The following is a 13,499-nucleotide window of genomic DNA, read 5'->3' as shown; positions in this document are numbered from 1 at the left end:
GACTTGTTTGTTTCCGCCCCCCATCCCCCCAAGGGGCAGACACTTCCTTGACTGACAGTTCGCTCTAGGCCCTGTTACGTAAGGGGAGGGTCAAGTGCTGCCCCACCCGAGCGGAGCCGATTTGATTGGCAGGACGCACTGCTGTTGTCCAGACACCCCCGGAAGAGCGCCCTTGATGGACAGGTATGGGAACCACTAGGCGCCCGGAGGCTGGGCGGAAGAGCTCTGGTCCAGGGGAGGGGGCAGGGGGCGGGGCCCGGCACCGAGGGCAGGGCGGGGCGGGGATAGGGCAGGGGCCGGGCTGGCGCTGCAGCCAGAGATGCTGTCGGGCGGCGACGGCGCTCGGCAGCTGGGGACTCTGCGTTGAAGGCTCTGGGGTAAACCAGTTGGTAGGTATGCAGCGAACGAGAAGTCCGTAAGCCGGGGCCACCAGCCTCTTTGGGCCTGGCACTCGTCTCCCTCTTGAGCATTCTTGATTCCTCAGCGACGGCGGCCGTGATGGGACACGGGGGCGGGGCTGGACTGGGCACCTGTGCGCGTTGCAGGCACCTGCTGCACTGAGGTCTTGGAACCTGCAGTCCATGTTTGGGGGCTGCTGAATGGGCTGGGCTGGGCTGGCCCAGGGAAGGAAGGCGGGCCCAGCCTCTGGACCTGTCTGGGGCCCGCCCTCCCAGGCCAAGGCCTGTGGCTCCAGGCAGCGGGGGATGGGAGGGTGGTCTCTCAGACCTGGAGAGACTCAGCCCCCACTCCAGAGTCTTGAAGACCCCTGACTGGCTTCAAGGTAGCTGCAAGGCCAGGGCACGGCCCCTGACTTGCGTCACCTCAAGACAGGTTTGTCCAGATTCTCTGTGTGCTCTGAAACGGATTTCTGCCCCAGGCAAGGGTGCCCATCCCAGCCAGATGTCGGTCTTGGCCGTGCCCGGCCAGCCTGTCCGGGGCCGGAGCTGTTTTGTCTTTTTCCTGGGCTATGCCCAGTCTCCTCTTAACCTGGAATTCCTAGAGCTCATTTCAGGGTAAGTTAGGAGCAGTGGGTCTAGTTTGGCTCTTCTGTGTAAGGGATCATTCGTATGAGCCAAAGACACTGACTTCTCAGCTGTTAAGATATAAAGGAAACTAATCATGTTTTGTTCTCAGAGCCGAACCAGGAGAAATTCCAAAATTGTTTCCTAACGCCAAGGATATAGCGTGTGCTTTCCTTCCATCTGTGTCATTCCTATTGGAATGTCATATTGTTCCTGTCGTGGATTAGACATCTAATAAATGGTGTCATTTTTGAAAAGCGTGCTGTAGTTTCTCGATTGTGTTGCTGATGGGACCATTGGGTTAAAAAAAAAAAAATCATCACAATGCTAGCCAGCAACAAATACCTTTTGCTTAAAGATGGGAACTGGGGGCAAGTTTCATAGGATTCTTAAAGGCAAAGTTGCAGAATCGTAATGTATTGTTAAGACTTGAATGGGATTTTATAGTGAATTTACCATTCTGGGAGCACTAGATCCCAAGAGATGTGGGTCCCTGTTAAATCGGGTGTATCTAAAGGACAGTGGGAGAAAAATCTGTTTTCATTTGGGCCAAGTAGGACCCCGCCTTCCAATTTTTGATGTCCCAACAATTTTCATGTGTCAGTAACCTTTAAAGGCAGATTTGTGGAGAGCTGTTGCTACTTAATTCATTTTGTCAGTATGTTAGTGGAACAACTAGTATAATTACTGGGTGGCATTAACTCTTGGAAAGCAAAGCACTGGCAGGATATGGTAGACTTGGTACCCACCCATGGATGTCATAGGCTCATCAGGGAGAAAATACATGGCTTGTTACATGATTTGCTTCTTAAGAATCTTAAGAAGAAAATTTTCTTAGGGTCAAAATTTAGCAAAATTTTCCTTTTCACCTTCAGCCTTTTGATTGGTACAAATAGGAATTTAGAGAACTGAGCTCTGTGTTCAACAGTGGAGCCTGGGGGGAATCGCCAGCCCAGAGAAGTTGCTGTCCTTACAGCTGGGTTTGGCTGGTTTTCCTTTGCTGCTGCTTATTTTTAGTAAATGACCCACTGACTCTGTGACCTTTGAGACATGCTTTCCTATCCATAACTTGAAGATTCGAGTGGAAGATTTGTTTGTGAGATATTTTTTTGTGCAGTCTTCCTTGCATTTGTGTGTATTGCCTGGTAATTCCTTAAATGCCTAATTCTGTAGACTTTCCATATTTTTACCGGTTTAAAACGTGCAGTTTCTTGAGTGTGGTCCTGCCTGGATTCAGGTATGCCCCGCCCTCTTTACTGACATAGGTATGTGTGGCCTGCCTTGTTTTTTCTTATCTTTGACTAATAGTTTTGCTGGAAGGAATCATTTTGTCCTTGAGACAGCTCTTTTAAAGACACTCTTAAATCAGCCTACCTGGATGGTCTTTTAACATTTGTTCCCATGACCCTGGGAACAGTGATATAACTTTTGTGTAGGTGGGTACAGTGCATTCTGAATCTGGCTTTCCCATTGGTTAAGCCTAGATATTATGCTAGTAGCAACTGTTGTAGTCCATATTTTCAGAATTTCTGGCACTAAAGCTGAACCATGTCACTGACTACTCTGAATCCTAGCCAGGGACCTTGTCGCAGATTTCTGTAGGCATCTAAAGGTGCAAAAGAAATTGGAACCAGAATAGGAAGGGGTATAGAAGAAAATTATTTCTGAAGCTGCCTGAAGACATTTCCTAGGCTTTCATAACTATATATTATATAACATATTGTATCTCTGGGGTATCAGATTTTGTTTCTGACCATTTCAGAATTTTGTTTCTGACCATTTCAGAATTTTAACTGTTGGCATTAGAATATTTGTGTTTTCCCATATGGTTTTAGGGTAAAGTGAATGCTGAGGACAGAAGAGTTGGATAACACGGACCACTGGACTTCTCTGGAGTACACGTTATGAACCCTTTCTGGAGCATGTCTACAAGCTCCATACGCAAAGTAGGTACAGTCAGTAAGTGCAGTGAGGAAACCCATTTGCCTCTGTCAGAAGAGAGGGCCAGGATGAAGGCTAACGTCATCTAAGCCAAAGTCTCCAGTAACCTTAACAAAATTATCCGGTTTGTCTAGTTTAGGTTTTGTTTATGAGAAGAAATGATTTTGTCCATTAAAGTCAGTTTCTGATGCTGAGATTGCTTGTCAAATAAAAATTGTGGTAATCACAATTCTAAAATTATTTTCAGTTAAGTTTCATCATGGATAAATGTAATCTATGATTGTAGTAATGTCTGTATTAAACTTCAAGAGTCAGAGGTTAAAGCAGCTTTGGAAAATGCCAGTCCAATATGGTCACATGGGACTTTATTTTTTTAAGGACCACTAATTTAATTTTTCTAAATATTTCTTTTGAAAACACATTTTCATTTTAGGAAAGCTTAAAATATGCAAGCAGCAAGAAAAAAACAACCACCCTTAATTCCACCTCTAAGAGAATATTACTTTTTATACAGCCTTTGGTTGTACCTTATGTCAAGGAAGTACCTAGTTTCTAACTCATTTTGTCCTTTTTATTGACTGAGGATGACAGTTTATGCTGATGTCTTTCCACATTTGGAATATCTTCCATTAGGGACAAAATCAAAATTGGACCCAAGCAAATGAGAAAACAGCTTTGTTTCTGCCTTTAGTGATGACATCACGCAGTGGTGGCTGCTCTGTCATCCACACTATTCTGAACTTCTTAGCACTTGCCTTTCTCCATCATTTATATGTCAGAGGGACTTTTCTAGTCGTCTTCAGTTGTGTAATGGCTTTAGTAACTCCTTGTCGTTAGGAGAAACCATTTCTTTAATTTTCCTAAATAAAATTTATTTTAAAAATACATTTTCATCTTGGGGCCACCAAGAGAAACCATTTCTTTCTGTTTCAGTTAATCTGTAAATATGACTGTTGTCCTTCTGTAGTGCAGCTGATGAAAGGGTTTCCTATTCTTTGCTGTTGCTTTAGCCTTGTTCACTCTTAATATGACCTGCTTGCTCAGAGGACTTTCAGATCTCAATCATGGCCTTAGAGTATCCATATAAGAGAGGAATTCTGGCTTTTAGGTCATGGAGCTAATAATACTGTACTTTTTTTTTTTAACGTGTTTTAGTTGTTGATGGACCTTTTCTTTAAATTTTTTTATGTGGTGCTGAGGATCGAACCCAGTGTCTCACACATGCTAGGCAAGCACTCTACTGCTGAGCCCCAGCCCCAGCCCTAATACTATACTCTTGTGATTTAAGAATCATCTTAATATGGGGCTGGGGTTGTGGCTCATCAGTAGAGCACTCACCTAGCATGTGTGAGGCCCTGGGTTCATCGTCAGCACCACATAAAAATAAATAAATAAAATAAAGCTATTGTATCCAACTACAACTAAAAAATGAGTATTTTTTAAAAAATCTTAACAAATGTTCTCCCAACTTCATTTTGAATAGCGATCTGATGGTGAAGAGAAGACATTAACAGGGGATGTGAAAACCAGTCCTCCACGAACTGCACCAAAAAAACAGCTACCTTCTATTCCCAAAAATGCTTTGCCCATCACTAAGCCTACGTCGCCTGCCCCAGCAGCACAGTCGGCAAATGGCACACACGCTTCTTACGGACCTTTCTACCTGGAATACTCTCTTCTTGCAGAATTGTGAGTTCTTAAGAGTCTATTTGGTTCAGTTATGAAAGATCCTTGCAGGTGAAAAATGAAATGTTTTTTGATGGACCGGTAGATTAATCTTATCTTAAAACTCAATCCCATCCCCCTCTTGCTCCATTCTGGAGATCAAGAAGAGGAAGAAACTTAAACTTAGGGCTATGGCTATGGCTCAACCGCAGAACACTCGCCTAGCATGTGTGAGGCGCTGGGTTCGATCCCCAGTACCACATAAAATAAATATATAAAGGTACTGTGTCCGACTACAACTTAAATTTTCCTTCTTTTTTTTTTTTTTTTTTTTAAGTAATGAAGAACCTACAGTGGATCAGGAAATTAGCAACTGAATTTTAGTCTTCCTTTAGGTGAAGTGAGGAATTATCTCTTGAAGAGGTTGGGGTGGGGCGGGGTAGTAGGATGGTGGCAGTCTCGTCCTTGGGTCAGACCCATCTAGAAGATTGTGTTCCACTTTGGTTAACACTTTGTTGGAGGCATCCTGATAGAATGAGGAGATGGTCCTGGTGGGGAAGGGTTGGGAAGACAGATTTCAGGGATCAGCAATTAAACTGGAACTGTTGGCTTTGAGACAACTTAAGTGCTTATTAAAGCTGTCTTCATATACTCAAAAGTCTGTTATTAGAAGGGATTTGACTTATTTTATATGACCCCCAAAGGCAGGGTTTGGCAATTATAGGGAGATAAAGATTTGGGCTCTACTGGGTAAGGATTGACTGGTCACAGAAGTTTGCCCTTGCATAGAGGGGCTCAAATAACCCATAGATTCAGATGGCTTGCTTGTTTATTAAAAGGACAGAAAGTCTGGAGAATTCTTAGTTTCCATCATTTAAAAATTCCTTTGTATATGAAGCTATTTTAAAAAAGCATCCTTAATCTCTCTCTCAATGTACTAATGTTGTCATGGTGAGAGGCCCCAGTGTAACTGGCTGGGTGTGATTCGGTAGCAACAATCCCTTTAGTTTTATAATGGAGGCCTTGTGTTTGAGGCTGGGCAGTGAGTTAGACAAGCTCCTATTGTGGTGATTAAATCTGCTGTGTATTAGAACACAAAATTGCCTTTTCTGGCAAACCATCCCCAGATCTCCTGAGCTGTTGCATGCTGAATTTTAGTGACTTAGAATAGATAAGAACTTAAAAAAATGAATGTGATGGCAACTAGGTAATAAAAGTAATAAGGCCCAATAAACTACTTCTTTATAGAATTCAGGCAGCAGGTAAACATTAAGCCCTAGGTGAACAGTGTTCTTTTCAAGGTCAGATCACAGCATGTAGCTGCAGTTGCAAGCAAGAGGACACAATGGCTGTTGGTGGGTTACTGGGTCCCAGAAAAACTAGCGACACCTCTGTTGATAGACTTGTCTTTCCTTGTTTTCAGCACAGTTTCCCACTCACTGGCAAGGACTGCAGAGTTCAAGTGTCTGCGTTAGGGAGTTAGCTATTTGGGAGTAGAGTACAGCTTGAGAACTCACAATGATGCCCGTCTTCACCAAGTGCCGCAGTCTGTGGCTCTCAACAACCAAGTGACACCGTGGTTCTGGTGATTCAAACTGAAAAGGACAACTAAGTGATGAGTTTGTGGAATCTTAACAATTGCCTAAAATTGAAATTAAAAGCAGTTTAAAATTTCTGGGCTGGGGTTGTGGCTCTTCGGTAGAGCGCCTGCCTAGCATGTGTGAGCCCCTGGGTTCAATTCTCAGCACCACATATAAAAAAAAAATAAAGGTCCATTGCCAACTTAAAAAAAAAATTATATTTCTATCTCGTGTTTTATTCTAATACAACTCATCTGTTAGCATTAGTGGTATAATTTGCTGGAGCCTAAAAGGAAAATATTAATCATGTCTTAATAATAAAAAACAACTTTTGAATGTGTATAAGATCTATCATCTACAATAACAAAAGCAATAATTTTATAGATACTCTCATCTACGTCAAATTTAATGTTTTGAACTTTGACCACGTTGTATTATTCAAAACTACCTATAGGCTGATTTTTTTCCAAGATGATATTTTTGGGAAGCTGATTTCTGGCAGTAAAACCTGATTATTTGTATAACCCTCCCTGGCTCTTTTTTTTTTTTTTTTTTGGCAAAGGGGGCAGTTACTAGAGATTGAACGCGGGGCCCTTGACCACTGAGCCACATCCCCAGACCTCCTGAGCTGCTGGGATTACAAGTGTGCGCCACTGTGCCCAGCTTCCCTGACTTTCTTAATATGGGGCCCTTCATTGGCTTGAGATTCTGTGAGTTGGTTATGAAGCCAGTAAGCCAGCAGTGATCAGAGTTGTCAGGTGAAAGACATGATGACTCGGCTTGTATGGTTTGGGTGTCACCTGCCCCTTAAGGGATGATTCCTAGTCTCAATTTAGGATGGTTTGATCTGTATATGCCATTGGCATCCATACAAGTTAATTGTTATACTGCTTTTGTTTTAGTACCTTGGTTGTGAAGCAGAAGTTGCCAGGCGTCTATGTGCAGCCATCTTACCGCTCTGCGTTAAGTAAGATAAGATTCACTCTTACTTTATAGCATATTTGGTTCCTCTGACACAAAGTTAGGGCTTAACCTTTTTTATTTTTTTCCTGCAGTGTGGTTTGGAGTAATATTCATACGGCATGGGCTTTATCAGGATGGTGTGTTCAAGTTCACAGTTTACATCCCTGATAACTATCCAGATGGTGACTGTCCAGTAAGTAGGAGACAGTGTGGCTTTGTTTGTGGGGCTCCATTCACCAAGGGAGAACTAAAGGGCCTAGGGATTTCTTATTTTGGTTCTCTTCCTGACCGAATGCTTTAATAATTTCAGTTTTCCTGAACATTTGTCTTCCCAGTGGGGTTTTGGTGCTTTGTTGCATCTTTGGTCATGGGGTGCTCGGCCACGAGCTTCATTCTTTCTCTGCTTGGGGTGTTCAAATGAGGCTGGATGTTGTACTGCAGCACTTACACATGGACAGCACTTGTCATGCTGCAGTTGAAGAGAGTGACCTTTTTCCCCACTGAATGGTTACAAGTAGCTCAGTATCTTTCTTGGAGCAGCTTTGTGACTTTTTAAACATGACTGCCCTGTTGCCTTGAAGCTCCTTTGGTGACTATCTTTAAGGATCTGTCTCATAAGTTCCGATGCTTCCATTAAAGGACATGTCTCTCTTTAAACACAGCGCTTGGTGTTTGATATTCCTGTCTTTCACCCGCTAGTTGATCCCACCTCGGGTGAACTGGATGTGAAGAGAGCATTTGCAAAATGGAGGTCAGTAAATCAGCGTTTCTTCTAGAGACATAAGATCATAGGAGCAAGCCTTAGTAATGATACCATGTTTCCTTTTAGGCGAAACCATAATCATATTTGGCAAGTATTAATGTATGCAAGGAGAGTTTTCTACAAGATTGATACAGCAAGCCCCCTAAACCCAGAGGCTGCAGTCTTGTACGTGACTTTTTTGTTTGGTTATTTAAGATAAATTTTAAAATCCAGCTAAGTAGATTAAGTTGATAATTTTTTGATTTAAACTTTTAACACAGGTATGAAAAGGACATTCAGCTTTTTAAAAGTAAAGTGGTTGACAGTGTTAAGGTATGCACTGCTCGTTTGTTTGACCAACCTAAAATAGAAGACCCCTATGCAATTAGGTAAGTGGTACGATATCTAGATGAATGGTTCTTTTTAGTACTGCACTTACATTTTCCAGGTGGCCTTTGAATGGAAAAAAAAAAGAATTTGTATGATCTGTTAGCCTATGGCCTTTGTATCTTGGTGTCAGAACAATTTCCAGTGCTTTGTGGCCTCTTAATGCTTCATATTGTCTGCATGTTGTGCCAATAGCAAAATATGTAGTGACTTCTTTTCCTAAGGACCCTTGTGATATGGTAATTCATTCCCATGTGAAGACTTTTTATTTGGCAGTTTGAGCTGTTCTCTTTAACTGCCATACTCCAACCACCATTCAGGTTTGGTTAAAAAGAGGGAAACTGAGTGGTATGAGCATGGTGGGTTCTTGTAACACTATGATGTTGGATCTTGGAAAAGCAGCTGAAAGAATTTGGAGAACTAAGGAATTGGTGAATTCTTTGGCAACATTTGCACTGCCAGAAAGGCACTGTGGTACAGTTGTTAAGAGCATGGGCTCAACAGATGATGGACTGGCTTTGGTAGTTTTTTCTTTGGTGACCCAGAGCAATTACTCGATTTTGTTGTACCTTGCTTTCTTCTTTTTTTTTTTTTGGACCCGGGGATTGAATTCGGAGGCACTCGACCATTGAGCCACATCCCTAGCTCTATTTTGTATTTTATTTAGAGACAGGGTCTCACTGAGTTGCTTAGCGCCTCACTGTTGCTGAGGCTGGCTTTGAACTTGAGATAATAGTATTTTAGGGATTATGTGAAGCTTAGGTAATCCTTGTGTAAGGAATGGTTAATATGAGAAGATCATTTATATGAAACATCTAAAACATTTTAACAACTGAGGAAAGATTATTCTTTAAAAATATTCCTTAAGGGCTGGAGTTGTAGCTCAGTGGTAGAACACGCTTGCCTAGCACGTGTGAGGCACTGGGTTCAATCCTCAGCGCCACATAAAAATAAATAGGGCTGGGGCTCAATGGTAGCACACTTGTCTGGCATGTGAGGCACTGGGTTTGATCTCAACACTGCATATAAATAAGTAAAATAAAAGTCCTTCAACTAAAAATAAAGTGAAGGTATCATGTCCATCTATAATAAAATATTTTTTTAATTAAGTTTTTAGAATTGGCTTCATTTTTGAAAAATGGAGATTATACACGTTTATAAAGCCACTGATTGTTTTTAATACTTTCTGCCCCTTAAGCTTTTCTCCATGGAATCCTTCTGTACATGATGAAGCCAGAGAGAAGATGCTAACGCAGAAAGTAAGTAGAAACCATCTTTGAGATGGTTAACTTGCTGTTTCTTTTCTAAAACATCTTTACTGGAGAACTTCATTACACACAAATAACTTTTGGGGAAACAAGTCTGTACCATGCTGCACTCTCCTCATCAGTCATCTTTTTTTAATATCTGTTTTTGATTGTGCCTAGAAGAAGCCTGAAGAACAGCACAATAAAAGTGTTCATGTTGCTGGCCTGTCATGGGTAAAGCCTGGCTCAGTACAACCCTTCAGTAAAGAAGAGAAAACAGTAGCAACTTAAGAGATGGTGAATCTGGTGCACTGTGCACTTTCCTGCTGGACTCTGGCCTAGTTAAAGCAGACTAATGGCAAAGGACTGCCTGAAGAGTAAACCGTGTGAACCATAACTGGGTATCAGTGTTTTCTATGTATGTGTAGGTTCTAACAGCAGGTTTGGAAACCTCTCTTTAAGTAATGCATTACTTCTGTCAGAAGTGTCTTAGGGTGGTTATCTAGTTCAGTACTCCAAATTATTGGGGACCTTGAGACTTACGTATTTTTCTGAATATAATGCTAAAGGTAAGTTGCATTCATTTAAACTGAGCAGACAGAAATCAGAACTATTTAATAGTTTTAAATCAGTGGTTTCATTTGTACATGTGTTAGCATATGGAGAGGACAGGTTAAGAGCAGATTCTAGAGCTTGGCACTTTTAAGTGGAAGATTGTTTCAGTCTTCAGCCTGCTGTCTCTGAGGAATGTTTTAGAGAGGAAACCAGAACACTTGATCTTAGTTTTTTTTTTTTTAAACAAATTACTTAACTGTATTTTTATGGCAGGAGGGAGAAAAAGTGTTAAAACGGTTTCTAATGAAGTCAGATATTTAAATGATGATTGACTAATGTGTTTAGTAGATATGAAAATAAACCAATAAATGATTGTTCTTTGTCATTTATATAGGAAACTAAACACCCTTTCTCAATATAACTAAACAAAGATGACTTTATAAATGCTTTATTGAAAAATACACTTATTTTGATATAAAATTACAGTAGCAGTATCTTGAGGTTTTTATAAATATTTTTGCAGAACACTATTCTAGTTGAACAGTGTAAGTTCCATATTTCTTTTAGAGCAATATGAAGTTACCTAGTAACTTTGTTTATACTGATTCAATTTACAATTGAATTTTTTCCCTAATAAGATTATTAATTCAACTTTAAAACTGCTGGAGCAATAGTGATTAATAAAGGTGTATATATAGATAGTTCAATAGCTGTTAAATAATATTTTCTAATTTGTATAAATGGTACTATGTACTAATAAAAACCTAAATTCTCCAACCTATTTTTTAGACTGCCAGGAACATACCCAAACATACTTTTACATGTCTCTTGGATAACTACCTCCTAAAGAGGTCATAATTTTTCATTAATTCTTTCAGTTAAACTTGATTTAAAAATGTTTCCTTAGCCAGCTGATCCCTAAATAACAACAACTGGAGAATTTAAAAAGCATGCCCAAAAGGTGGCTACTAGGGCATATAACAGTTTAAAAAAAGTACAAAAGAGTTAAAGAAAATACTGGCTATTCAGCCTAGAAGTTTTGTACTTAATAAAGTTCACATTGTAGAAAGTGCCATCAGAAATATACAGCAAAATCGGGGTTACAAAATCATGCATTTTACAGGCCTAAAGTGCCGCCACTTATACAGGTTCATTCAGACATTGCACAACTGCACCACACTACTGGGGAAGGGGAGAAGTGCACCACAGGAGACTTATGCTATAGTGACCTGGGGAATCTGAGCCATCTCCTTTGTTTCATAAATGTAGAAATTTCACACTCCTGTTTGAGAACAAAGTACTTAAGTTTTGTTTTGCTTTTCATAAGAACTAGAGCTGACCACAAACAGGTAGGAATGAATTTGAAATACAATTCCTCTGCTGGAACCTGTTAAGAGACCTCTCACATTTGAAAAGAGTAAGTCTAGTTCTCATAAAAATGCCCCTTCCTATTTCTAATAGACTCTAATTAGCTGGATTAAGGAAACGGGCTCCATAATCTAGCATGCATTAAATGATGCTGCAAAACAGTTTGTGAAAGACAGTTTCAATACCAGGGACTAACCTCAGTGGGAACCTCGGTCATTAGCTACATCTTGCAGACGGCGTAATAAGGCAGAATGATTTTCTGGGCAGATTCTTTTTGCAGGTGATTCACTTCCATCTTCCAAAAGAATCCCTCTCTTTTTAGTTGGAGTTTCTCCTGTCCGTATCATACTGTTAATTTCTCTCAGTCTCTATGGTGGGGGAGAAAACATATAAAAACTTGAAAATGCTAGTGCCACACAGCTCTATTTTGACATATTTCTACAAACATGAAGTACTTTTTTTTTTTTTAAACAGCACTTCTCAACCAGGATTTCACAAGAGAAGTAAGCCTGAATTCCCTAAGGCTATTTCATTTTAATGAATTAGTAAGCTGAGTTTGGTGCTAGGTAGGTATGTTATCCTTGGAAGAACTGAGAAGTTACTCAAATTCCTTTGTGTTCTTTTTGGCTCAGAGGAGGAAGCCCAGTGGAGCAAGGGAGTGCTAGAGAGACTCTTAAGTGCCTTTAGCATTTTCTCCAGAGTCCTACAAGCCTTTTCTCAATACTATTTTCTTGGTTTAAAAAAAAAAAATCTATTTCATGTGCTGCTTCATTATCCATGTTTCTTCACAAAAATCATACTAAGCATATTCATGTATGTTTAATTTAGGAAATTTCAAACTAAGCATATTCATGTATGTTTAATTTAGGAAATTTCAAACATAAAGTAGAGAAACCAACATGATGAATCCCCACATGCTCCTTACCCCACTTCAGAAACTCTGGCTGGTCTTATTTGATCTACATCCCATTCACTTCTCATCCTCTACACAAACTGTTATCACTTCATTCTTTACTTTGCAATTATCGACTTGAGATTTTAAATAAAATCACAAGTGTTCTTTATTAGTATATGCACTTTCACAAATCTTAACATCTGAAGAAATTTCTTTTGACCCTTTCTATTCCATCTTCTTTGGCCTCCCTAAAAGAACTCTGGTCTGCATTTGCTTTCTCTGTAGTGTCCCACTAACCTAGATATTCCTTATATTTACTGAATACATTAACCATATAATGCCAGGTTGTACAAAGGTTACTATAAAATATGTAGATATATGGAACACACTAATATAGTATATTGTGATGTTAATTGTATATAAACTAATACTCAGTATTTTGTACATAATTCATTTAAATACAAAACATTTTAAACATAAATTCTTATTCCAAAGGAAACATACACAGACTACACCTAGACTCTCTATCCTTACCCAAGCCCCATGGATGCATACTATGTTTTTTTTACAATAGTTATTGCCATGTCACAATCACTTAGATGCACATCTATTTGTGTCTAAACAAATTGGCATGCTTTATATCCTTTTGTTTTCTAAGAATGCACTCATTCCTAGAAATGTAATATTGTACTGGGGTAATGGGGTTTTAAAATAGTATACTTATATACTATTCAGAATATTTGCACATTCAACACCTTAGATTTTTTCCCATATCAGTATATATGGTCCATCACAACTAACAGCTTTATAGTATTTTGTAGTATGTCGCTATCATAGATTAATCCTCTATTGATGTATTATATACTATTTAATCATCAGAATTGCTTAATGCTGTTAAACAATTATACTACTATAATTAAATATATAATTCTGACTTATTCTTCAATTAACTGTAGTAATCCACTGAAATAGCCCTTATAATTACTAATGATAAGTCTTCATCTTAATTGACCTTGTGTGATACTTGATTCTTTTCTCCTGGAAGTATGTTAGTTTACTACAAATTGGCTGCAGACCCAAATTACTTCTTGCTTTGAAATGTTCTCAGTCATCACCTATTAAGTCATCATGATG

The 13,499-nt window shown here is 39.7% G+C and overlaps 2 protein-coding genes across 6 annotated transcripts in view; one reads left to right on the top strand and one right to left on the bottom strand.

The window, feature by feature from the left end:
- Positions 1 to 278: 278 nt before the first annotated feature.
- On the top strand, positions 279 to 10,475 carry Aktip (AKT interacting protein). Of its 3 annotated transcripts, none has more exons than XM_027939031.2 (10): positions 279 to 389; positions 2,858 to 2,968; positions 4,447 to 4,652; positions 7,111 to 7,175; positions 7,264 to 7,364; positions 7,834 to 7,922; positions 8,001 to 8,099; positions 8,195 to 8,302; positions 9,499 to 9,559; positions 9,731 to 10,475. In XM_027939031.2, the coding sequence occupies exons 2-10, from the start codon at positions 2,927 to 2,929 to the stop codon at positions 9,836 to 9,838; spliced, it is 879 nt and encodes a 292-aa protein (XP_027794832.1). In that variant the 5' UTR covers positions 279 to 389; positions 2,858 to 2,926; the 3' UTR covers positions 9,839 to 10,475. The 3 variants fall into 3 exon arrangements, with proteins under 3 accessions (XP_027794832.1, XP_027794831.1, XP_071461049.1); XM_027939030.2 differs by having other exon boundaries at positions 9,728 to 10,475; XM_071604948.1 differs by lacking the exon at positions 279 to 389 and adding an exon at positions 910 to 1,013 and having other exon boundaries at positions 9,728 to 10,475.
- Positions 4,987 to 13,499, bottom strand: part of Rbl2 (RB transcriptional corepressor like 2) — a 56,718-nt gene continuing 48,205 nt past the window's right edge. Inside the window, exons 22-23 of one of the 3 annotated variants that reach the window (XM_027939028.2) lie at positions 11,667 to 11,838; positions 4,987 to 5,176 (exon numbers count right to left, since the gene is read on the bottom strand). In XM_027939028.2, coding sequence (XP_027794829.2) covers positions 11,668 to 11,838 — 171 coding nt within the window. In that variant the 3' untranslated portion in view covers positions 4,987 to 5,176; position 11,667. Of the gene's footprint in view, positions 5,177 to 7,229; positions 7,944 to 10,534; positions 11,839 to 13,499 lie in introns of those variants that run through there. The other 2 variants (XM_027939026.3, XM_027939029.2) reach the window with 2 other exon arrangements.

Source organism: Marmota flaviventris, chromosome 18 (genome assembly GCF_047511675.1).
Source record: "Marmota flaviventris isolate mMarFla1 chromosome 18, mMarFla1.hap1, whole genome shotgun sequence".
In the NCBI taxonomy this organism is placed as follows: Eukaryota; Metazoa; Chordata; class Mammalia; order Rodentia; family Sciuridae; genus Marmota; species Marmota flaviventris.
This window is presented reverse-complemented; position numbering and strand designations above follow the sequence as displayed.

Excerpts from the sequence above, each read along its gene's own strand:
- Aktip (XM_027939030.2), top strand. The coding sequence starts at position 2,927 with ATGAACCCTTTCTGGAGCATGTCTACAAGCTCCATACGCAAA. Across the intron at positions 7,176-7,263 it reads ATCTTACCGCTCTGCGTTAA|TGTGGTTTGGAGTAATATTC; the intron begins GTAAGATAAGAT and ends TTTTTCCTGCAG. Across the intron at positions 7,923-8,000 it reads AGAGCATTTGCAAAATGGAG|GCGAAACCATAATCATATTT; the intron begins GTCAGTAAATCA and ends GTTTCCTTTTAG.